Source organism: Parambassis ranga, chromosome 18 (genome assembly GCF_900634625.1).
Source record: "Parambassis ranga chromosome 18, fParRan2.1, whole genome shotgun sequence".
Classification (NCBI taxonomy): Eukaryota; Metazoa; Chordata; class Actinopteri; family Ambassidae; genus Parambassis; species Parambassis ranga.
This window is the reverse complement of record NC_041038.1, coordinates 678,476-703,736: the sequence shown is the minus strand read 5'-3', so window position 1 is coordinate 703,736 and position 25,261 is coordinate 678,476. Positions and strand designations below refer to the sequence as shown.

At 40.3% G+C, this 25,261-nt stretch overlaps 3 protein-coding genes and 1 pseudogene across 11 annotated transcripts in view; all 4 read left to right on the top strand.

Annotated features, from left to right (window-relative positions):
* map4k2 (mitogen-activated protein kinase kinase kinase kinase 2) overlaps positions 1–12,527 on the top strand; it is a 31,201-nt gene extending 18,674 nt beyond the window's left edge. For 2 of the 9 annotated variants that reach the window (XM_028428671.1, XM_028428670.1), the window contains 21 exons: positions 239–355; positions 507–585; positions 2,197–2,255; positions 2,359–2,411; positions 3,802–3,840; positions 4,247–4,280; positions 4,806–4,965; positions 5,056–5,222; positions 5,407–5,448; positions 5,936–6,020; positions 6,898–6,977; positions 7,582–7,642; positions 7,717–7,840; positions 7,969–8,027; positions 8,110–8,213; positions 8,973–9,150; positions 9,231–9,299; positions 9,377–9,463; positions 9,537–9,607; positions 9,703–9,758; positions 10,635–12,527. In XM_028428671.1, coding sequence (XP_028284472.1) covers positions 239–355; positions 507–585; positions 2,197–2,255; positions 2,359–2,411; positions 3,802–3,840; positions 4,247–4,280; positions 4,806–4,965; positions 5,056–5,222; positions 5,407–5,448; positions 5,936–6,020; positions 6,898–6,977; positions 7,582–7,642; positions 7,717–7,840; positions 7,969–8,027; positions 8,110–8,213; positions 8,973–9,150; positions 9,231–9,299; positions 9,377–9,463; positions 9,537–9,607; positions 9,703–9,758; positions 10,635–10,722 — 1,812 coding nt within the window. In that variant the 3' untranslated portion in view covers positions 10,723–12,527. The remainder of the gene's footprint in view (positions 1–238; positions 356–506; positions 586–2,196; positions 2,256–2,358; positions 2,412–3,801; positions 3,841–4,246; positions 4,281–4,805; positions 4,966–5,055; positions 5,223–5,406; positions 5,449–5,935; positions 6,021–6,897; positions 6,978–7,581; positions 7,643–7,716; positions 7,841–7,968; positions 8,028–8,109; positions 8,214–8,972; positions 9,151–9,230; positions 9,300–9,376; positions 9,464–9,536; positions 9,608–9,702; positions 9,759–10,634) is intronic. The other 7 variants (XM_028428676.1, XM_028428679.1, XM_028428672.1 and 4 more) reach the window with 7 other exon arrangements.
* A 197-nt stretch (positions 12,528–12,724) lies between these two features.
* LOC114451131 (RNA-binding protein 4.1 pseudogene) lies at positions 12,725–17,060 on the top strand (annotated as a pseudogene).
* A 192-nt stretch (positions 17,061–17,252) lies between these two features.
* Positions 17,253–19,204, top strand: LOC114451130 (RNA-binding protein 4.1-like). Its single transcript, XM_028429697.1, has one exon. The coding sequence runs from the start codon at positions 17,282–17,284 to the stop codon at positions 17,969–17,971; it is 690 nt and encodes a 229-aa protein (XP_028285498.1). The 5' UTR covers positions 17,253–17,281; the 3' UTR covers positions 17,972–19,204.
* Positions 19,205–19,681: 477 nt separating this feature from the next.
* On the top strand, positions 19,682–24,786 carry rbm4.1 (RNA binding motif protein 4.1). Its single transcript, XM_028429621.1, has 3 exons — positions 19,682–19,810; positions 21,760–22,172; positions 23,100–24,786. Exons 2-3 carry the CDS (start codon positions 21,767–21,769, stop codon positions 23,954–23,956), a joined length of 1,263 nt encoding a protein of 420 aa, XP_028285422.1. The 5' UTR covers positions 19,682–19,810; positions 21,760–21,766; the 3' UTR covers positions 23,957–24,786.
* The last annotated feature ends 475 nt before the right edge of the window (positions 24,787–25,261 follow it).

Genomic DNA, 25,261 nt, shown 5'->3' with positions numbered 1-25,261 from the left:
GTAGCTCGTAGCCTCTTTTGGTTGTATTAGTAGTACAAATCATATGTCTGTTGTTATGTTTCTACACAAGAAACATAGAATAAAAAGCAAGGGTACTAACATGTAAAAATAATGTCCAACTGTGATTTCAGTGTCCTTCCTTCCTCTCAGTTTAAGTCCATTTTGCACATTTTACTGATATCATGACAATTTCCTGTAGAGGTTCAGCATCAAGAAGATTATATTTTTTCTTTCACAGCATCCGTTTGTGACACAGCTGCTGACCCGTAACCTGGTCATTGAGCTGCTGGACATGGCCAACAACCCTGAGCTCCACTCCTCACACACGCACAGTATGGACGACACTGACCTGGAGGTCAGTACTGTCACTGGTCAAAAGATTATTTATGGTCAAAATCCAGACTTTTAATTGGATGCTGTATTGTACAATACATGTCAGTCCTTCTGATAGAAGGGATTTCCCATTTTTTTGTAATGGCAGCTCAAATAAATTATTGTGTTGACAGGTTGGGGAAGTGGCTCCTGACAAGATCCAGTCAGCCGGGAAACACCTGCCTGTAGAAAGGACCCTGTCTGAGGAGCAATGTGAGGACTCACCCACACACACACACCAACACATCTGATATCCAGGACTGTCTTTACACAATATTTGGAAAGTTTCCAATATTGCTTTTTTTTTTTAAATTGGCTGATTAAAATAAAATGTTTTTTTTCTCAGTATTACTTATCAGCAGTTTGGCTCTACACCAGACACAGACAGGGTTCTAAGACACAACCTCTCACTCTGCCAAAATACCACACAGATATACAAAGTGAACAGCAAGGTCAAGCTCATTTTCCAAAAATAACTCAGACTACTTTGTATGCTTCTATACAGATTCATTTCACAGTATGATATCCACTGTATGTGCAATTGCACTTGTGATTGTAAGCATGCATGTGTAAATATAGTGTATGTTGGTTGTCCCAGCTAAAGAGTGGCTTCATTGTCCACAAGGACCCCCAGTATTCAGTGGTGTAATCTCCATAATATGAATGAGGACAAAAGGCTCTCAGTGAGCCTACTGATGGCTGCCCTCGTCCTGTAACCCTTCCATGCATGTGGGATGTGGGATAGAGGCTGCGTCAGTGGATGGCACTGAGAACATGCCTGATGTGTGTCAGACAGTGGTACTTCTATGCACTGGCTCCAGTGATTTCATACTACTGGGTCACCAATGGCCTTCTTGTGGTCTAAGTGATACTGTGAATTGGCTTCACACTCTTTCATATATAAACCTTGTGTTGACCTCAGCTTCACTACGTACAGCGCCACAAACACCTGCACCACAGCCTGGGGTCACACTGTAACACCAGAGGTAATGTCACAGCAAGAAAGCTAACTTGATGGCTACTGTAACACATAGCTAGAGTCCTGAAAGACACCTAAGTACACAGATAAGGAAGGACAGCTCACTGCACCACAACAACCAGGCTAAATGCGTAACTTATCAGCTATTGAAGGGATAAACCTGCTAATCACAGAGCTAAAATCATAACTGCAAACTCATCACTGCGTAAAGCCTTTTCTCAACTTTAACCTTGGTAATTGCTGGGAGGCTACTTAAGAGTGACTCACTTTGTAGTGAGTAGTGAATACAACATGGCAAAGCTTTATATATATAGTTTTAAATAAGATTGTATTGACAACATCAGAGACTATATTAAGTTCAAATGATCATGCTGGCAGTCGGCGGTGCTCAGATAACTGAAGCCAGACAAGACAGTAAGTTCCTCTTTCTGGTTGCTATGTCAGTCAAGTCAGAATTCTCAGGTTCTTTGTAGTCACATGATGTTTCATTTCTTACTTTCAGTTATGTCGGAAAAGCCCAAAGACACTTCAGTGAGTTATTCTGCGCTAATGAAGTAATTACATTTTTTTAAAGGATTTAGCAATAATAATTTAAATGTAGAAAAGTACTCCTCCCCTTTGTGCTGAGCTGTTGTGTGAGGTCAGGCCTGTAGAAGCCAGTGTGCCATAGTGCTAGTTCATTATTGATGTAATAGGTAAAGTGCAGAGTGCATCCTGTGTCTAGCTCCAACTAACACAAATCAATCCACTTGAGAGTTAGCACAGATCAATGCCATTTACAACGCCTGGGTTCTGTTATATTGGTCTGCTTGTGTTAGCCTCATACCGTTGTCTTTTGTTTGCAGTTGACCAAGTGAAGTTCAGGCCCCCCCTGAGGAAAGTTACAGAGCCGTATCCTGATTTGGTAATGCATTTCTCTCTGCAGGATAGTTGTGTGACACTGCTGTACAGTGGAGAAATGATTATGACCAAAGGTCATATTCTGTTTGGGTGTCTGTTTGTTTCAGCAGGGCTCCTATGATGACGACTGGAGTTTGTCTGGGGATGAGGACAACTCACCGTAAGTGTTGTAATATATTTTCTACCTCCATTTTTTCTGAGCTGTACAGGATGTCTCTCTTAAAGCCAACAACAAAAACAATGTTTTAAATAGTATATAGGCACCGTACAGAAACCCAGAGCCTGACCCCCAAGCAAGGAGGTAAGGCAGCAGTGGCAGAAACAAACTCGTCTTTTTACCAGCTCGTGCTGATGGTTGGTCAGGTTAAGAGGATGTCACATGACATGTTGTTTATCAGAGAAGCTTCTTTATTAGGTACACCTTGCTAGTGTCATGTTGGTACTGTCTTCATTCTTGGTGGCATAGATTTTTTACATAGCACATAGATTTTCCTTTATATTGACATGGTTAAATAACACAGTTGCTCCAAATTTGTTGGCTGCATGTCAATGAAACTTCTGCTCCACCACATCCCAAAGGTTGGACTGATAACGGCTGACTGTTCAGAACAGGAAGTGCAGAAAACTTATTGTCATGTTTTAAAAAGTAATTTGTACTTTATCCTCCTGGAAGTACCCATCAGAACATGGTCACAATCACTAATGTAACACTGTGGTCTTTAACCAAGCGCAGTTGGTACTAAGGGGTCCAAGGTATACCAAGAAAATCTCTGTCACACCATTACATCAGGCAGGATGGATCCATGCTTTATGTTGTTTACAGAAAATTCTGAGACGACCATCTGAATGTGTCAGCAGAAATCAGACAGAGTTTTCCTAATCTTGTAATCGTCCAATGTTGGTGAGCCTGTGTGAAGTGCAGCCTCAGTTTCCTGTTCTTAGCTGATACCACTGACACCTGGTGTACTTATCTGCTGGTGTAGTTCTAGTTCACGGTTTTTGTGCAGTTAGAGTTGTTCTTCTTCTGTTCTTCTCTGACATGAACAGAGAACTGCTGATTTCTGATACTTATCAACAGATCATTAACGTGATGCCATTGAATTTGCCCCCATGTGAATTTTGACTTAAATAGGTGTACCTAATAAAGTGGCAAGTGGGTGTAGGACTGTCGTCAACCCAATCTCTTCTCTGTGGCCTTATCAGTACACCCTCACAGATAGATCATGTGTATCAGTATTATAATATTAGTATTTCAGACTTATATTTAGTTTTGCTTAACATTCTGAGAGTCTTTAAAACCAAAGAGCATGTAACATGAACAGTTAAAATAGCTAAATAGCCACAATCAAAAATAGATTCTGGAGCAGGAAGTTGGCAATATCAATATTAACTTCTGGAGTAAAATGTTATTGCTGATAGATGATCCAGAAATATGCTTTTATATCAGCAGCCCTTATATGTGATAGAGGTAGACCTGTAGTTCCTTCCCTCCCATTGTTATGGGCCATTCAGGCCCATAGTCAGATAAACACCAGGTCTTCCTGTTGCAGGAGCCTGTTGGAATGTGTGGAGCAAGCTCTGCAGCTGAGGTAGGTCATCGACTCCAGCCTCTCCTAACAGCAGTGTTTACCCATCCTGAATTCACTTGAGATAAAGCGCTTGGTGTTGTTAATGGTGTTAATATCAGCTAATGCCAGTATATGTGACATAATCAGTGGGTTTGTGTTTACGCTATACTGATCCTATCTCCAAACCTCAAGACCTGGAAACAGGTGTGATCCATCATAAACCCAATGGTTCTCAGCCATTTGGGCTTCCTTGTCTGCTTTTTTGTGACGTTTTGTGGGATTGTGTTTCTGTTCTGCTGCTCCTGCCCTCAACATCTCCAGCATTTGCTTGTATCGCCCAGCTTGGTTTTTAATTTGGATCTCAATGGATGTCTTGACTTAAGTTGTTTTAGTGTGACCAGGACATTGTCGCTCATTTGTCTTTCAGGAGTTTAACCATTGCAAGGGCGCCATCTGCTGATGTGAGTGTAACTATACAATATGTTATCAAGTTGTACACTACTCATTGTAGTGTTTGTACATGAAATGTTTCCATCAGTCTTTTGTGGTGTCACAAAGAGTTGGTCTGAACATTTCTGCTGCTCTTTGGGAAAAAGGACTTAAGTACTGTATCCCAAATGGAGAACCACAGACCATTACAGTGTTATATAATTCATACTACACACACACACACCCAGGGGTGTGTACAATGTTAGCCTGCTTCAAAGTGGCAAAAGTATCTGATGATGTCAATGGCCCTAATTAAAAGATAGACCAACAACATATAACTTTTTAAAAGTGATGTGGTTCTTTGCGTCAGGTTGTATTTGATGATTTGTATTATGTTTTAACCCAAAAAAGAAGAATTATAAGAGTGAGGACACTTTTCAACATCAATGTAGCCATGTACTGTATGTATTATATATCAGTGTTGTCATTTGTTACACATGTGACTCCACTGGGCTTTCAGAGATACAGAGTAATGTATGTGTGCTGGTGTTTTTCAGGGAGGTAGGAAGAGTGGTTTATTCTGTCCATCCACGGCCTCCCTGCCGGCCTTCAGCTCTTTATCTCCTAGCACAGAGGACAAAGATCTGACCCTGAGACCAAGCTGTACACTGGGCCCCGATGCTGCTGTCACTGCCAACTCCACTTCCACCACTACAGGTATAGGACATAAATTTGACCTCCTATCATTATCTTAAAGTTACCACCTCAACATAATATCCACATAAAATCGGTTCTCTCTATCATAAGGCCTCTCCAGGTGCTCGGCCACACAGGACATCAGACAGCGCTGCAGTGATCCTTGTCTGCCTGTGGCGGACGCTGTAGCAGCAGAGAAAAAGAAGGTTTCCTCACCGAAAAGAGAAACACCGTTATCACCTGAATGGTGCACACTGAGGAAAAATACTGAGGACTCTGTGAGTTCAAGCCTTTGAGTGGCTAGCATAGCATCAGTTAGCCTGTGTGATTTGCTAACATAATAACTTTCTAATGATTTGTGTATACGATGCTGCCAATCAACATGTTGGTTTGTAATACCTCTGATGAACGGCATTTATCACTCCCTTTTCTTTTGTTGTGTGTAACTATTGAAATTTCTAGAGGGCTGATTGTCATGGACTTCCTCCTACCCCTCAAGTCCATGTAAGTGTGAACTCTAATAGCATGTGACAAAGCTTTTAACTAACAAGATAAGCTTCCTCACATGTTCCCTAAATTCAGTTTACATGATATTTCTCAGCTTGATGTCTGTCCCTGTCCGGAGATACTGAGTCACCAATCAGCAAAATTTTTGGAATCATTACCACTTTTTTTAGCTGTGTCTCAGCTCAGCGGCTGTCAAATGTGATTGTAAAAATTGTGTCTTGTGTTCTTTTCCCTGGTAGTAACAGAAGCTGTCTGGGACATGGAACATCTTTGTACTAAGCAAGTTAAGCACACTATGCTCTGTGATGATGTTAAAGTCATGTGACCGGCGTAGTTTGTGCTTTTTACTTCTGGTGATTTTTATCATCAGATATCATGACGCTTCCTGCGACCTTTTGCAGACACCATCATAGGCCGTGTCCTCTGAAGGAGACATAAGCATGTTTACCTTTTTATCTATTCAGTTGTTTTGCTCCTTCTGTAGATGGGAGCCTGCTTCTCCAAAGTCTTCAATGGTTGTCCTCTCAAAATCCACTGTGCTGTTACCTGGATTCTACCCACGACTAGAGGTAAGACCAGTGGTCTGTAAGTGTCTTTGGATTGCTACATACAGTCAGGTTTATAAATATTGGAACAATGAAAAGTATGGCATGAACTGTTCAGGAATTATAACTATTTTCATACACACACATTTTTGGTAGAATGTCTTTAGTACTTGGATGAAAATCCTTTGCAGTCCATGAAGTCTGGAAATCATGGACATGATCAAATGCTGAGTTTCCCCCCTTGAGGTCCTACTGCAGCTGTCCTCAGCTGCTGCTTGTTTGTCTCTTTCTGCCTTCAGTCTTGTCTTCAGTGAGTGAACAGCTTCACTCACAGCTTCCTGTACATTTTGCAGTGTTTGACTGATAAGTCAAACACAGTATAGATCTATACATTCCTTCATCATGTCTGACTGAAGACATCATCATTCTGGTATAAGTTCATCAGAGTTTCATCACTCTGAAGAATCTTATTCTACAACTAGACAGGCTTTTTTTGGCTGTTTTCTGTCCTTTCTGTTCTTGAGTGTGATCGGTGGTTTGCAACTTGTTGTGTCCATGCTGCTGTTCATGGTGAAAAAGAACTTCACACTGTTATATTGGCCACTCTCAGTGTTTCTAATTACTCATTAGTCATGCATTAACCAGGGAACAGGACACACCTGGACATGCAGCTGCTTGTCATTATATATTCACCACCATAGAAATATGTGTGTATAATAAAGGGTATAATTCCTAAATAGTTAGTGGCACACTTTTGTCAGAACCCTTGAATTAAAGCAGAAAGTCTGACTTCACTTACATCTCAATATCGATGGTGTACAGAAATGGCAAAAACATTTGTATATATGGTGTGTTAAAGTGCAGGAAAGATCTCCTATTAACAAACACCTTACTTACTTAGATCAGCATCTTATTCTTGGAGCGGAGGAGGGAATCTACACACTGAACCTTAATGAACTTCATGAAGATACACTAGAGAAGGTAAGGCTCCCCTAATGGGTTTTATCATCATGGGAGTACTGTGCTATGTCAATTGGTAGATGGTGCTTTTATAATGTAGTTTGATGAAGGAAAACTAATCTTGGAGGTTGTCCAAGGAAACTGTTTAGAAATGACAGGAGCTTCCCAAACAATACATGGTAGATGATTGGTTGCAGCTGAATCTTCACTGTCAACAACTCCAAGCTGAGGCCATGTTTTTGTCATGTTCAGACATATAACTCACAAGCCCATTATTCTATTCTGTTCAGCAGACTATTAAACAAGTCTTCTTGGATAGTGTTCTATATTAGGCACCAACTCATCCATTTGCATTGGATCAGTTTTTTTAGTCACAGATCAATTGCTCTGTCCCAAGGTGGTCTCTGCTCAGGATACCTTCTTGGTGTTTCTCTGCAGTATCCCAGACACATGTGGTACTTTAGTTCAGAAGCTTAACAACTTCTACAAGTTAAGTTGTGAAATCTGAGATACTACAGGAACCCATAGTATAGTCCTAGTGGTCGTGATACAGAGCTGTTGTCCAAGTCTGTGCACAAAGTTGAGACAAACTGAGTGGATTGTTTTATTTGTCTTCTCCCCACAGCTTCTCCCTCAGCGGTGTACATGGTTATATGTCATGAACAATGTGCTGATGTCAGTATCAGGTAACAGACCTCTTCCAATAATGGTTTTGTTAAAAGACAGTGTCCAAAATGTCTAACATGTCTCTGTCCTGCAGGGAAGTCATCCCAGCTTTATTCACACAGTCTGACAGCTCTGTTTGAGCAGAGAGGACATCTGCAGAAGAAACACAGCAGTCTGTCCCTCAGCACCAACCGCTTCACCGAGAGGATCAGCCCAAGGTAGGACAGGCTATTTAAGTGCTAACATCTTTGTTTTATATTACTGCTGGATGGCAGCAAAGGAAGATATTCTTAGACAAAATGGCTTTTCACTGTGAACTAACTTTATGTCGCCTCTGGTCCCATAGGAAATTTGCCATCTCTGTGAAGATCCCTGACACTAAAGGCTGCAGAAGATGTAGTGTAGGTAAGTAACATGACATTTACTCCTCGGGTTGTGTATGTTTTGATTTCAGGACCAGCAACTACACTTTTCTTATCTCTCTCAGCGAGAAACCCATATACAGACAGCACGTTCCTCTGTGGGGCAGTGCCATCTGGTCTGGTTCTGCTGTTGTGGTATGAGCCTCTCCAGAAGTTCATGCATCTGAAGGTGTGTACAATAACATCCACTTTTACATATGTTAAATAGGATCCTGTCCTGTATACCTATGTATTTTATACATAAATAAAGCATTGCATATGGAATGAACCTGTAAGGTGACCAATAAGAGGGCTTCTTGGGTATTTCAGAAAACGATTAAATATTAAACATCCATCATTAACAAAAGTATTTCAACCTCTAGGATTAGCAGTTTATGTTGAAGGCTAAATTAGAGTGCTTCTGTTCAGAGGTGTTAATCAATCAATGGAAGTTGTCAGTAAGTGTTTGTGGAAGTGTATAATGACATTTTTAAAGGACATTTCTAAGGACCTCATACAAACAGTTGTTGCTGCTCATCTGGCTGGAAAAGATTACACAACCATGTCTAAAGAGTTTGGTCTCCACAAATCCACAGACAGCTGTAGAGAAATATTTCTCTGTCATTTCTTCGATTTTGTTCTTTTTGCCTAATCTCAGGCTTTGTGTGAATCTGGGCTGATCTTTGTGATCATATTTATGCAGAAATACAGAAATTTTTAAAAGACTTACCAATTTTGAACGCCACATAAAGATGGGAGCCTCTTTTTATCGGCATTAGCACCCAAGCACAAGTCGCTGAGCATCAAAACCTCACTGTCCAAAGGCTGTCTTATTATTTTAGTGGCATTATTAATACCATTTTGTGTTTGAAGTCTTACAAAGGAGACCTGTAATCACAGTGCCCAAACTGTAGTCCTCTAACCTGACCAATGTCTGTTTCTCTTGCAGCACATAGCGCTTAAGCTATCAGATTCTTTACCAATATTTGAGCTGCTGGTATTGGTAACAGATGAGTTTCCCCAGCTGTGTATTGGAGTGAGAGACTGCAGTAAGGACAAACCCCCAAACAGCCAGCAGCTCAAGTTTGACATAATAGAGCTGAACGGTGCACCTATTTCAGTACCAGGTAGGAGGGAGGCTGCTGCTCTGTATACAAAGCACTGCTCAAAGCTTCAGCTGAAACTAACGGCTTTCATCTGTCTACAGACAGTGGAGCACTTAGAGCCATGCAGGTAACACAACTGGACCGAGACACTGTCCTCATCGTACTGGAAAGTAAGTCCTTTCTCTCTACACATATTATCGAGTGATTGATAATAAACTGATCCTCAATCTTTATGCTGATTGGACAGAAACTGTTAAGATTGTGAATCTGCGAGGGCTTCCAACCAAAGAGCTGGCTGCTGAGATAAACTTTGACTTCCTTGTTGAAACACTAGGTACAATATGAAATACACATTTAAAGACACATGATGTTTGACAGTAGAGTGATGTGAAATATCCGCCTATCAGTCTGCTTGCAGGACAGTGTGCTGGCTTTCTGGAAGCATGGCCTTAAGGGGAGGAGCTTTCATTCAGATGAGGTGATTTACCTATAGGAGATCTATGACTCATGTCAGTGATTCATGTTTACTCTGTGTCTATGCAATAATTCAGTAAGTCTCCTGTTTATATGCAGGTAACCCAAGAAATTACAGATGAGAGTCGGGTGTTCAGAGTTTTGGGAACAAACAGGTATGTAAACTTTAATCTAGGAATACTGATGCAAATGTCATCTGCAAAATAACAAAGGATAATCGTATTGTCTAAAATATTGTCTAAAAATGTCTTTCTGGGTTCCTGTAAAGCACCTAGAGACCATTTTGATTGTAACCGGTGCAATATAAATAACATTGAATTGAGGTGAATTAAATAGAATTCACTGTATTTATGCTAAATTCATTGTTCCATCAATGATGGAAGTCATCCTGGCTTAGATGCAGCCTTAAGCCATGATACTACCACTACTGTGGTTTAGAGAGGGAATAGGTTCATATACTGGACTGCAGTGTCATTCTTTTTTCCAACATTAGTCTTCTCATTGAAGCCAAATAACTCCATTCTGGTCTCATCTGTGCTCCAAGTATTTTCCCAGCAGCCCTCTGGTTTGTCCACATGAGCTTTAACAAACTGCAGACAGGCAGCAGTGTTCTTTTCTGAGAGCAGCTCTGTCACACCATGGTTATTCAGTGTTCTTCTGGTGGTGTTTTCATCCACATGAACATTAGCCAAGATTAGAATTAAATAAATATATGACTATAATATTTCTTCTTGCTTTGTTTGATTGGGTTCTTTTTGTTAAGTGGCTAATGTGTTGGATACATATTTACATATTTAAACATGTAGAATATTCTAAAGGGTTTGGCAGAACAAATTTTCACCTTACATAGCAACAGGATTTGTTTATTTAATTTTACAAATTGCCATGAGAACAATCAACATTTTTTATTCTTGGTTGGATCTGTCATGCCTGTAACAAAAAGGTTTTCCCCTCTGGGATAAATAAAGGAATTTTGATTCTGAACAGTCATCTATCATTAACACATTCCTTCAACTCTTGACTTTGAACAGAGACATCATTCTTCAGAGCACACCAACTGATGACCCATCAGCACTCAGCAACCTGTACATCCTGACTGGACATGAAAGCAGCTACTGAATGACATCTGATCCCTGCCATGCAAATGGTGTCCTGTAGCAGATAGCAGCACCTAACCCACCACCTCCCTGCTATTAGCATCTAGCTCTGTTTTCTAAGAGAAGCCAGCAGGATAAAGCCAAGCCCTCATATTTTTGTATGTTTCATCTTACCAACCTAAATCACAGCCAGGCAGAGAGGACAGTGGCCTTCCTGCCGATAGAGACACCATAGATGAGCTGCTGCCAGTGTGGACACACTGTCAACTTTTCTCTTCTTATAACTTCTTATATCTCTTCTTATCAGGCTGTGTGGGACAAGCAGACAGTGGAGGAAGAGACTTTTTCAGGGGATTTCTGCAGAGGTTTTGCTGCCAGCATCTAGTGTCTAATGATGGTACTGCAGCATGAAGCATTTGGATAATACCACACAAAGGTGGTTGAACTATTGTAATTATTCATACATAGTGTGGATTTAGTCTAAATCATGACAAGGTAAAGTCTGGAGTGGATTTAAATTTTAAGGTAACTTAAAGTTATTACATCCAAACTGAGTGCTATGTTGTTCCCATCTCATTGACATGGATCATCTGAGTCAAACTAACTCCTGCCTAATCCAAATAAATACGAGCAACATTGTGGAGCTATAAGCTTAAAATAATTTGGTGACGTGTTGCTGTTAACTTGTCATTGATAATAGCTTCAAGTGGTCATTAGAGGAACTGCAGTTTCTGATATTTCTGTTGTTTGCTATTGGATCATCCTACCCTCACTGATTAAAAGTGTCCATTAATTATGCACAATTATAATGTCTTAATATAATTTGAATTTGAACTGGTCATATAAAAAGAGCAAAACTGTCCTTGACTGTAAACCTGTTTATTTCTGCAGTAAAGTTATTTAACATGGAGGTTTAGTGGCATTGACTTACTTTTGGAGCTACCCTGAACTTTACGCTTTTTTGTTTTTTGTTACGCAAAAAAATACTTTAGACTATTTGTTTGGAGCTGAAAGTATCTCACATTATTCACTGACATAAAATCTATCATAAGAAAAACATGAATTAACCAGTTAGACTTTTATAAAGATTACAAGAAGGATTGCTTGCAACTGCATAGTATACATAAAATTTTGCATTTAAAAAGAACTATGATAACTGATAGGTTAGCTGTTAGCATAGGGCAATCTCTCAACAATTACATGCCATGGGGCCACCACTGCATGCCTGCCAAGTGTGTCATTGTATGCTAAATTAGATCTGTCAGTACAGCAGTAGTTAACTTCAAATATTGACAGACAGTATAGTGGGCATTTTTAAATGAATTTATAAATAGAAAAACATAATGTGTGTATGTGGCTATATTAAATAGCACCCGCTTCAGTGTGTAACCACTTTACAGCTGTAAAGTTGGTTCCTCCAAAACTATGTCAAACTGAACCTACATTTAAAACATTTAAGATGCCAGCTTGGTAGGATACATGTTGAGTGGACCAGGAGAGTCCCATGTGTGCCAGCAGACCTTTAACCTGTGACTCTCTTTCATCATGATTAATAATCTATTTTACTCACAGGCTTCTAAACAAGGTGCCATAGAAAGTGAATAAATGTACTGATGCTTTGTTTGACCAAAATGTAAATTCCACTAGATTAGAGTGTCTGATAATATTTATGTTATTTATGGAAAGTGAACTGTCTAACAATCATCTTTCCCTGAGATATACTTGAAAGACACAATATGCATAAGGGTATTTGTTTTTTTTAAGATGTTTTTATTGTTATTGTCTGCAGATTGTATGTATATAACAAGAGTGTGCTCTTACACTATGGAGAGGTTGTATTATGCAAAATAAAAAAATTAATATCCTTTTATAGCAGACTCTTTACTCGTAACTCGTAACTTTTTTGATGAGCTCTCTTTAGTTGAAATAAAGAAGTCCGTGGTGGATGAAAATTAACTGCCAGTCTTTTGAAAGCGCCCTTCCAGTCCAGTAGGTGGCGATAATTCACCTGCTGCTTACTACTAATAAACTAACAGAAGAAGAAGAAGAAGTAAACAGGAAGAAGACGAAGAATAGAGCGCCATTTCATTTTTTATTCAATGCTAACGAAGACTGTGTCGCTTTATAGGTGAGTTTGAGATTTTTGCAAGGAAAAGAAAGTCAGTAAACATCAGGAGGTCAAGAGTGCTTAGCTGTCGTTTGTTCACAGGCTAAATAAACGGGAAGAACGAACGAGCAAATGAGTTGGTAGCTAGCTGACTGATTAGCTTAGGGAACTCCTACGTCTTCATTAACCAAACATGAGTCACTAGGAAAAATCTCTAGGAGAATTAATTTTAAAGAATTGAACACCTACTACAACTTATATTATTTTTTTATTAATGAGCGAGGCGTTTAAAAGACATATTATGGAGAAACGAATGTAACAAAAATCCATCTTTCTGAGACAACTAAAAGCTTAAATGACCCAAAGAAGTTCTGGAAAATCATTAAATCCACTTCGGACTTTGCTCATGAAAATGAATTCCCTAACTTCTTGGTCAAAGATGGTAAAGCGGTGACTCAAAAATCTGCCATGCTAAATCATTTTAATGAACATTTTATATCTGTCGGTTCTCGTTTTAACTTTTTAGACTCCAATTTTAAGAACCCCACTACAACTGCAGAAACGTTAAATATGGACAAAAGTCCTACTGATTGCACTTTCACTTTTTCCCCCGTGTCTGCTCTGGATGTTCTCAAAGGCCTAAAGCATAGGTTCTCAATGTGCGGCCCGCGGGCCAATGGCGGCCCGCAGAAAATTTTTTGGCGGCCCGCAATGAATTATGTGAATTTGTGTTATGATGTGAATTTTAAATGACCTAAAATGTCCGGAACTTCTGCCGATGATTAGCAGCGAAATAGCGGCAAAACCTGTATGTGTGTGTGACGCTGAGTGCGCTCCGTATGAGCAGTTCTGCACACTCGTTTCTCATGAAGTATGAAAAGTCCGGTCCAAACGGATCTTGCTCTTATTTCTGCCACCTCAGGAACACGAACAGATTTCTCTGTCCTCGTGGAGTATTTAACAGGCTTCTGTCACGTCACTGCGCCTCCTTCATCTAGTCTGTGTTCACTCGAAGCCACGAGTGAAGCTGAGTATAATTTAACTACCCCCCCTCCCCAATTATTTATAATTATTTTTAAAACAAAAAAAAGAGCGTTCTATAATCGTAATTGTGGAAAAACCCTCAAGTAATCACGATACTACTGGATATTAAATAATAACCCACAGCCCTGCTGTATTACATGTAATACTAATGTGGATTTTTTTTTGTACAATTCTCTTGACCTGGAACAGGGTAACCACTCTGCAGTAATTCTTCTCACAATCAATGCAGTTAACACGTCATGCATGAGGAGAGAAAATACTGTCAAATACTGGAAATATATAACGTTATAATAATATAAAAATACTGTGATCTAGAATTTTGGTCATACCGCCCAGCTCTAATCCCCGGGGATTTTTTGTGCATAACAATGTTTCCCCATATGTGTTTATTGCACATTACTGGATACAGACCAACAAATGTAAACTGAAGAGATGCAACTGGGTCATTAAATTTAATACACGTGTATTTTTCATTGGCGGCCCTCAGTCCAGTGTCGGGTTCATAAATTGGCCCTCAGCTATCAAAATTTGAGAACCCCTGGCCTAAAGGATCTGGATACCAAGAAGTCTGCCGGGCCAGATAAGCTTGACTCCCAATTCTTAAAGCTAGCTTCAGATTACATAGCCGAGCCTCTGTCACACATTTTTAATTTAAGTTTGAGCTCTAACAAAAGTCCAAATGTATGGAAATCTGCTTTTATACTTCCTCTTTTAAAAGGAGGCGACCCTGCGGAACTAAACAACTATAGGCCAATTTCGAAACTATGCATTTTAGCAAAAATCTTTGAGAAGCTTGTCAGTGTTCAACTGAAGGCATTTTTACACTCTTAACAGCATTTTAACCGACTTCCAGTCTGGTTTCTACAAAACAGCACAGCACTGTCACAGCCACCTTAAAAGTTTTAAATGATTTTATCCATGCTCTGGACCACAAGCAACACTGTGTAGCCCTGTTTATTGACCTGTCAAAGGCATTTGACATGGTCGACCACCCTCTCCTGATTAAAACCTTGTCAAATATAGGCTTCTCGACTATCTCTCAAATAGATCCCAGTGTGTACAAATGGCGGGTTCTGTATCGTCTTCTCTTGGGATCACAAGGGGAGTGCCACAGGGCTCAGTTTTAGGACCTTTTTTATTTTCTATTTATATTAATAATATGTGTTTGCGCTCCTGCAGGTCCCTCATGTGGACTGAGCTAGGAAAGTGGGCCTTTAGCTACTCTGCCCCTTCAGCCTGGAATACCCTCCAAACTGATTTAAAAATTTCTGAGCTTATTTCATTTAACATTTTTAATTCTTTATTACACATTAGGCAAAAAGCATCCATTCATCAGTGCCTGTGTTTTTAAGATATCTTTCTATCGCTGCACTTATTTTTACTGCTCTGATAACTGTCTTCATCTTGTTTACCAACTTTAAAATGTTGTTCTAATGTTCTTGACGTGTGTTGCTGACCACTTGGCCAGGTCACCCTTGTAAATGAGATCTGGATCTCAATGGGTTTTTTTACCTGGTTAAATAAAGGTTAAATAAATTAAATAAAAACATATTAGCATTTAGGCCGACAGGTGCGGACTTTGAATGATTACGGTGGGCATATGAATTGATTTATGTGCATCTTTACCAGCTTTTTTACATTTTGGTGTTTGAGACGTTGCCTAATAAAATAACACTTGAAACTCGGAGTGTTGTTTGCGACAACAACAGGTGTGACGCTTCAGAGTAGTAAATAGCTCAATTGGATGCGATCATTTTACAGCAGATCGGCGATGGATTGGAATGGTCTGCCAATCGGCTTTACTTTGCCGATCAAAAACTCTGCAAAATCACCAATCTTGAAAGTGACATCAATCATCATAGAGACCAAAAAATAAATCAAGTATACCTGCATAAAGGCAGAAACGTAAAAACATTGTCATTATAATAACATAATTTATTAAATTGTCATACATCAACCTTTCAGCTTTTCTATTTTTATGCACTTTTAGAAATGTATTTATTCAGTATTTCTGCATGCATTTGATTTAACAGTTCATTGTTCAGTTATATGTCCTATAAACTGGGCATTAGTATCTCAGTCAAAAGCAGGAGTGGTTGAAGCAATGCGATACTGCAGTGGTACCGTAAGCTAACTAAACCTGTTCAGCTACGTTGTTGATATCCACAGATTAAAATAATTGTGTCATTGTTGGCAGTTTGTTCAATAAACTATTTACTCTGAGGGCTAGCCTTCAATAAGTAGATCTGAAAGTATATATATAAATTAAAATATACAGAGTAAATGCAGAATTAATAGTGGAAATTAAAAATATGATTGTATGGATGTATTGATATTAAGCATAAAATCATCAAACATGTCATTGTTAACATACATGAAACTTAGGGAGTTTTCTTAGTGATCAATTAAGAAACATAATAAATACTGACAAGAAAATAATAATATAATAAGGTAAAAAGACAATCAACACAAAAACAAAAATCAATTCAGTGTTGCGTGTGTGTGTGTTAACGAGAATGAGAGGGAGAGAGTTGAGCATTGGTCTATGTATGGAAAACACTAAAATACATCACATATTTTATTTATTTATTTATTTTAAAGAAACTCTTTAAATTACCTAATGAAGCTGCGGCTTTGTGTACTTTTGTCATTGGTTGTGGTCAAACAGTAGTAACTGATTTTTGTAACTTTTCTAGGTTACACACATCGTCATCATGGTGAAAATCTTCATTGGCAACCTTGCCTGCAACACCACACCTGAGGAACTGCGAGAACTCTTCGAGAAGTATGGTAAAGTCACAGAATGTGACATCGTCAAGAACTATGGCTTTGTGCACATGAGCGACATGAGTGAAGCAGAGGAGGCTATAAAGAACCTCCACCAGCACCAGCTGCATGGCTGGCGCTTGAATGTGGAGATGAGCAAACAGAGGTCCAAGTCCAGCACCAAGCTGCATGTCAGCAACCTTGGGGAAGGAGTCACCAGTGAGTTGCTGCAGGCCAAATTTGAAGACTTTGGTCCGGTGGTAGAATGTGACATAGTGAGAGACTATGCCTTTGTTCACATGGAGCGAATGGAGGATGCCATGGATGCCATCAATAAGTTGGACAACACAGCTTTCAAAGGTGAACTCTTGGGCAGGGGAGAGATGTCTTTGCTGTCTGTAGATGCATCCTTTTTATTGTGAGGAAGTAAAGTCCTCTAGCTGATACAGAATGGATGACCGACCTGGTGGACTGAGAGTAATCGCGTTTAGGGTTGGCAGTGTAACTGGTGAACAGGCATTGCACCTGGTGCTGCAGATTGTCTCGCTTCGCTTAGTCAGTGTCAGTCAAATCTTTTACACGTGTCTTGTAGTCGGTAAGAGCCTTATCGTGTCAGAACCCCTCCGTCTCATGCGTGTCTTCTCTCTCCTTACAAGGCAAGCTGATGAGTGTACAGCTGTCCACCAGTCGGCTTCGCACCGCTCCGGGAATGGGAAATCATGCCGGCTGCTTTGTCTGTGGGAAACATGGTCACTGGTCGAAAGATTGTCCGATCGGTCGCAGCGATAGCCACAGTGATGGCATGAGAGGTCGCAGCGGCCGGCCTCCCTCACGCGGTCCCCCAAGTTATGGCAGTGGGAGCTATGGGATGGCCTCACCTCCAGGAGCTGATTACACGGCTGGCTCTATGTATAGTCGGGGTAGTTATGGAGGTGTGCCGCCGCCTCCACCACGTAGGCTTAGCAGCTATGGCTCTGAGCTGGGAGATCGATACACCAGCAGGTCATCAGCTTATGATCGTGTCTTTAGCAGTGTTGATTATTATCAGAAATACAGGGCTAACCCCTATGGCTCAAGCTATTTTGAGAATCGTCGCATGTCTTTCCTCCCCCCTCCACCGCCTCCCCCTTCCTCGCTCTCTAAAGTAGACCCATACAGCCATCAGCCTCTGGCTCCACCTTCATCAGCAGCCGCATACTATGCACGGGAGCGCAGCCCTATCAGACGTGTACCAGTCTCCTCAGCAAGCTATTCCTATGAGCGAACGCAGCTGTCCCCGGTGTCTGCCTCCAGGAGCTCCTATGCCATTCCACGACCCAAAGATTATTATGCGCCACGCTATACGCCTTATTGAAGCCAGGGTGCCAAGGTGAACAACAAAGAAAATAATTGAAACGGTGTACAATGTCAATTGTCATTGGGCATGGGACTTTGCTTTTTAAGATGCACTGTGGATAATCACACTGTCTTTCTAGGTCTGGTTGATATGCAGCACTTTTCATTTAATGACATCTCTTCAAGCCACGTGATCTATCAGACTGTTGTGAGTTGCAGGGATGTATGAGAAGCAGAAATTCAGTTTGGGAAATGTGTCAGCATCTTCCAAGCACCTGAGATGCCACTCGCCTCCAGATGAATAATCCTTTCAGTGAAAGCTTGATTCAGAGAGGGTTGTTATCAAACTGCACTGTTTATGATGTATGATAAGACAATAATTTCCTCACTTGCTCTTTACAGGTTTGCAGCTTAAGTTTCAACTTTGTTTCTTCATCTGTTTCATCAAAATCTAATCTAATACTATTTATTTGGCTTCATTTAGAGGTGTTAGATGTGTTAGATTTCTTACCCATAAAGAAGAATCTTTTCCTACTCATCCACAAGTGACATGAATGTGAATAAAGTTAAATGTTTGATCAAAACATTTGTGAAATATAAATATGACTATATATGGCAAGTGGCCGTGACTCTTAATGAAGGGTACACCACACAGTGTCGTACGACTAAACTCACCAAAGAATAGAGAAATGACAAGAATGTTTTTTTTTCTGTTATCTCAAGGCAACGAGTTAATGTTGAGTTACAATGTCGTTTTACTCATTGGAAATAGATAAGACAATCTAAACCACCTATTTTCTTCTAATTTCAGATGATAGAATCAATACACTTAAAGTGTATGCTGATCTAAAGTCAAACTACTTGCTAGGTGACACTGAAACAAATGTTGGCTACGGTACATTTCTGTCTTTGCTTCCCATGTGCTGTGTCGTGGACTTTGCTTGTAGCTGCCAATAGAAAACATCCTCAAAGTTTGTATGTGGAGTTTTAGTGTGAGGTGTGTATTGTATCCATATAATTCAGTTACAGAATTAGGAGGTGGGACTCGGGGCTTGGGCTGTAGAAATCAGTAGGCACTTGTTTGTTAAAGGTGCCTTTTGTTTGTTTTCCATACAGATTTGAAGTGTGTATTTTCCATACTTGCTGTACCAGCATTACAAATCTGTAATTCTGATTTTTATAAATATAAATAATAATATTATATATATATATATATATATATATATACAATAAATATTTTGGGGACTCTTTACATTTGCTGCTTCTGTGTGATTGCTTATTTTGGCAAATGACAAATGATTTTTGGTGAGAATTAAAGTATATAGTATATACAGCTAAATGAATACAACATCCTGGTACTTTTGGCATATTGCAACTAATGGACAAGCTGCAGTACTAATCTACCAGAAAAAAACAAACAAAATTTGCATCCTCTAAAACGTTATGCATACTCAAAGTCTCAGAATGCATTCTTAAAAACGTCATGCATAGTTAAATACTTGCTTGGTCCTGTATTCTTCATGCTGAAATAATACAGGTTAAAGGAAGTGCTCCTTTAAAAGTCCATAACGCGAATAAAATGTCATTTTAAATAAATTATACTATGTGTAATGTGTGTTATTATAATAACACACATTACACATAGTATAATTTACACTTTAAAGTGTTAAATGGAGGCGCTGTTTATTTAGTTTTCAGGATGGCGTTGACATGCGTGGACCCTGGGGGAAACAGAGGGTGGCAGTAATGCAACAGTGAATGCCCTAAGCTGCAAAAACAAAACCCCAAAGAAGAAGACGCGCCAGCCGCCAGTCGCCATTTCACTCTCTGAGGGTCGAAAAGCAGCTGCAGCTTACAGGTATGATTTATTGCACATCAGAAAGAGCATAAACAGTAAAACAGCTTTGGCAAAATTAGCAAATGCACCGCAGTTACCTCCAAAAACAGCACTGGCTGTTATCAAATGTGTGGCTTCGCTAAGCTAACTTTATAGCTAAAGGCGTTTAAGAGTAGTGAAGGCCTAAAGAGCGTTAAAAAGAAGGTTGCATAACAAACTGGTCGCATACTCGTCTAAGCAAAGTGTTGTATACTTGTTTATCTTGTAACCGTTTTGGCAAAGCAGATTATTAGGCTAACATTTTTGTAGATGGCTCTGCAGCTAACATAAATAGCTACAGAGATACAATGCGTAGCAGCGTGCGTTGCGTGGTGAAAACACGCGAGGGATGGCTGTGTGACGTTTGTGTGTTTTTGTAAATACAAGTGCTGTCATTGTTGCCTTTATCACACGTTTTCTCGTGTGTGCAGTGTTGTTGCACAGTATCCTGCTAAATAAACGTTAGGAATTAAGAGTGCAATACTATTACCTAAAATGATATGTTCAGTAAATAATGCAACGTTAAGGTTTGTAGTAAATTGTGGCTAGAAGTACAAAACCTTTCTCCAATTTTTGAGCCTCTTAGATGGCAACCAGGCCTTCAATCTGAGTTAAGAGTCATTCATTCTGTGTTAGTGTGATTTTTGAAGTCACTTTTAATTCCATTAATTCCTCAAAAGCACAGAGCAAGTGGTTTTGATCAGCAGTGTCTTAGGAAGTGTACCTGGCTTAATCAGGATATGGAGGTCCACATTATCCATGTGCACTGTGCTGCTCTGCTGCAGCATTAAGCTGGATCCGTACTCCACGAGAACAGAGAACTCCCTCCCCCCTGCCGACGTTACGCCCACAAAATGACGTCATTTTCCTCTCGGACACATGACCCGGGCAGAACTTTTTCTCTCAAGGCTGTGCTTCAACCATGCTGTGATTGGTCGGAATTTATTGTGGGCGTGATGAATGTGGTGAAGTGCAAGAGCGTCTTCAGGTGCAGAACACACAGACAGAAGGAGGAAGTACAACGGCGATGGACAGTTTAGATGAGCAGCTGGCAAACAGCTCCTGGAAGGAGAAACACTGCGCACAGAGGAGAGTGTCTGTCCAAAAGGTGGCAATAATTAATCCCAGTATTGATCATGGCGTTACAGTGGCTGGACGCGCACATTAAACACGGGGAGATGGGACATATTATTGCAGACAGTCATCCACACGTTCAAAGAATTAAACTCACACAGACCAGAGGTCTGCTACAGTCAGCTGTACTGATCTTCTATCTATTGTCATGCTGTACGCCCTCTTCCCTGAGCATTATCAGCTTGTTAGGCCAGGTAACCACGACTGTGCACACAATTTGCAATACAATTGCATTGTCAACCTTTTGTGTGTGACGTGTGCTGCGTAGGAGGGCCGTATACACACACTTCTCGCGGAGTATGGTACCTCCGTGCCGAAACGAACTATTTTTTTTACTCTTACCACCCATGGAGCGAGTTCTCTGTTCTCTGTTCTCGTGAAGTATGGAACAGCCTTTATAAGAATGACTGCTATATAACTGATTTTTAACATTTTTGCTGTTTAAACTGTCTTCGTTGTTTTATGTATGGTGAACGGGACATTTGTACTTTATTATTGTTTATTTCCACAGATATATGCTTTACTAAAAATAATTGTCATTTTGGTTTTTCAGATTCAGAAACCTTTATTTGTCCCTGAGCGGCAATTTAAGTTTATCAGTTATTGTTAAAAATGATTTAGTGTTGCAGTTGAAGACATGATTTGAGACAGTAACCAGACTGCCATTTCTCATTTCTTCCCCCTCATTGTATGTGCAGGAAAGCATTGTGAAATATGATGCAAGTTTCCTAAGTAGTTGCAAGAAATGCTAATTTTTGCCTATCTTGATCTCTTTTCCTTCCATGGTGATGTGGCAGCTCCACAATGGTGAAAATATTCATTGGAAACTTGTCACCTGACACTACATCAGATGAACTACGTGCTCTCTTCTCTCAATATGGCAAGATTGCAGAATGCTCCATTGTCAAGAACTTTGGTTTTGTGCACATGGACGACAAAGCAGAGGCAGAAGAGGCCATCCGCAACCTTCACCATTACGAGCTGAATGGCCAGCCCATGAACGTAGAACTAAGTCGTGGAAAATCAAGAGGATCCACTAAACTGCATGTTGGCAACATTGCATGCACCAACCAGGAGCTGAGGGCCAAGTTTGAAGAGTTTGGCACTGTGTTGGAGTGTGACATAGTAAAAAACTATGCTTTTGTTCACATGGAGCGAATGGAGGATGCCATGGAGGCCATTAATAAGTTAGACAACACGGCTTTCAAAGGTGAACTCTCGGGCTGGGCTTCATTGGGAGCTTAGATATAACATGTGCTATAGTATCAGTGTTAATACCGGTTTTTGTGAACTGACAGGTAAGTTATGGATGGAGCACAGGTGAGTAACAGAAGATAGTGGTAACCTAATAAAAAGAAAGGCAGAATAATTTTTAAAGCTGGTATCCGTAATGTTAATCTGTATTGTGGACACAAGGCATGACGCGTCAAGTATAAGTCGATCTGCGTTGACTCCTAATAGGCTGGATATAAGTGAATATGTATGTGCGTGTTTGAAGTTCGTCCACGTGAATCCTCGGAAGCATAAAATTTACACCAGTGACAACCAACATTTGAGTTACCCATCAAACCCTGCAGAGACGTGTGGAGATTTACGGATTTCAGCTTTAATAACACAGACTATTAGACCTTGACCAATATATTCCTTTGCTGATATACCAATATTAAGGTATATATTGGCTATTTTTACAGAATGAAATCCATAAATACCTTGTATACTTAATTACAGTGTCCTTACAGCTTTATTGTTTGCATTATTCTCTGCTCTGTAGCATAGTTGCAGAGTATGCATCACTGTTAAGCAGGTGTTGCAGTGAGTCAAATAATTTCAGATGTAAATGTTGCCGAATGCAATGCTGGAACATTTAAATTTTTCTTATACACTTTAGTCAAGTAGCCATTTATATCAGAATTTAGTGCTTTGGAAAATATGTATCACTCCAAAAAACACATTCGATTGTTCGGACTCTGTTTTTACAATTTAATCCTTAGCCATGTCATATGGGTAATTTTAGAGTTTACTGCAGCTTTGTGAGAGGCTGTTGGACACTAAAAACTACATGCCATGCAGGAATTGTGAAATATATTTTTCAGAATAATTGCAGGCACGAGTCCTTATTGAGTCTTTTCTTTTTAAGGCAAGCTGATGAGCGTGAAGCTTTCGACTAGCCGCCTGCGTACTGCGCCGGGAATGGGAGACAGATCGGGTTGTTATCGTTGCGGGCAGGAAGGCCACTGGTCCAAAGAATGTCCTCTAGACCAAAATGGCTACCACAGAAACGGCTCAGAGCCAAAGTTCGATGGATACGATGCATCGAGATTTGGTGGGCGTGGTCGCAGCCGGGGTTATCATCCGGACTTCAGTGGCGATCCAGATTATGATGGCAGCTATGCTCCTGTACATGGTTTTTCCCGGGGTGCTGGTCACAGCAGCACCATGGCAGGTTACAGAAGAGGTACAGGCTATGAGAGTGCAATGAGATACGGGCCGCACCCAGGTTACAGCATAAGCGCTGAACATAGCATGGCTCGGATGTATGGCAGCGAGGCGGCATACAGAACCAACGGCTCACTCTATGGCGCGGTTCCAGCCTACCCGATGCGACGGTCGCCTTACGAGGAACGGGATCCGTACGGGGTCGTGGACTACTACGAGAAGTACAGGGCCAATGCTTACGGAAGCAGTTATTTCGAGGAGCGCCGCGGTGTCCCCTTGCCTGCTCCAGCAGCATCCTCCTCCACAGCTATGATGAGGGAACGTGTGCCTCCCTCTAGCCTCGACCCATACGAATGCCCTCCCCTTAATCCTCCTCCACCAGCCCCTGTCTCCTCATACTACACACGTGACCGGAGTCCGATTCGGAGAAGTGCTGCCGAGGCAGATGCATACACATTCGAGCGTTCGCGCCTCTCACCAGTGACCGCCCACCCAAGAAGTTCTACCTATGACCATACGCGGGATCCCGGCGCGGAGCGGGCACGATATACATACTAAACTTTGTCCCATACACATTTAGCAGATAGGATAGCCTAAGTGCCATTGGAAACTGGGGTTCAAACATTCGGCCGTCATCTGACACAACATTCGGCCCTCTGTGAGGCTGGTGGGTGGGTAGAAAGAAAAGTCTTGTGCATCCTAACAGCCACTGAATAAGTCTCAGACTGAGAGGTTCAGTGCTTCACGTTGATTCTGAGTCCAAGTCATACTTCAGTGATTAGTTCACCACCTTTCACATCCTATCCTTGTGTTATTGGTGCATTTCAGAAATGACAGCTAGTGTGTAAATACAGGTACAGGGTTTTTCTACAACCCAGTTCCATTCATGATACTGTAAGAACTACATTTGTATTTGTCCAAAAGATCTGTTCATATACACTTTAAAATAAAGTTAGTGCATGGTGCATGTTTTTACAGGTGAGTTAATAAAACTTGATTCGGCCTCATCTAATATATTACTATGTGAATTTTAGTGTGTTCGTGGTTATTGGAAGTTCATAGTTTCTACATATGTGAAGTAACGGCAAAACAAGTGTAAATCCTGTATGCTTTTTCATCTACTTACCATATATGAACCTGCAGAAATGTCCAAATGGTTACGTTTTTGTATTTGGGTTATATTTGTAAAAGTAAGGGATTTTTTTTTTTAATAAAGAAGCGTTGTCATTTATGCGTTTGCCATCAGTAGGCACATCACAGACTTTCATTGCAGTGATAAAATGAGGCTTAACATAATATGTAATAATAATACTGCCTTTTCTTTTTCTGTCAGTAATTTTTTTTATTAGGTGGAAAATAAAATTTGTTTTCCTGAAAGTTGAAAACTACAACCCAAGTGTGTTGTGTTATTTAATTTACATGTAAATTATATATACACTAGACAAGGCATTTCCTGAAGAAAATGCAAGTTTGATTGCTGCAGCTGAAGCATTGCTTTGAACGCTGATGTAAAGGATTGCTCTGAATTGCTGGAGAATCGGCAATCTGAATTTAATTTGCTGAAACACGGTTAAGAATTTGAAAAGATGAAGCTCTTATTTTGAAAAGTAGAAAATCTTAATAGGAGGAGATACATTTGGCAGATGACCCTCGTTGAAGGGCTCTCTCATAGATTTCAATGTTAAATGGCTTTTGAATTTTTACTAATATTTTGAAAACGAAACATATTTGAACAAATCCGAATACAACAGCTAATAATTTAATAATAAATAATTTGATAGCCCTCGAAGAGCTGAACAGAATGATGTCTGAACGGTTTGTGTAGCTGAAAGCATGTGGAACAAGTTACATGTCAAAGTTGAA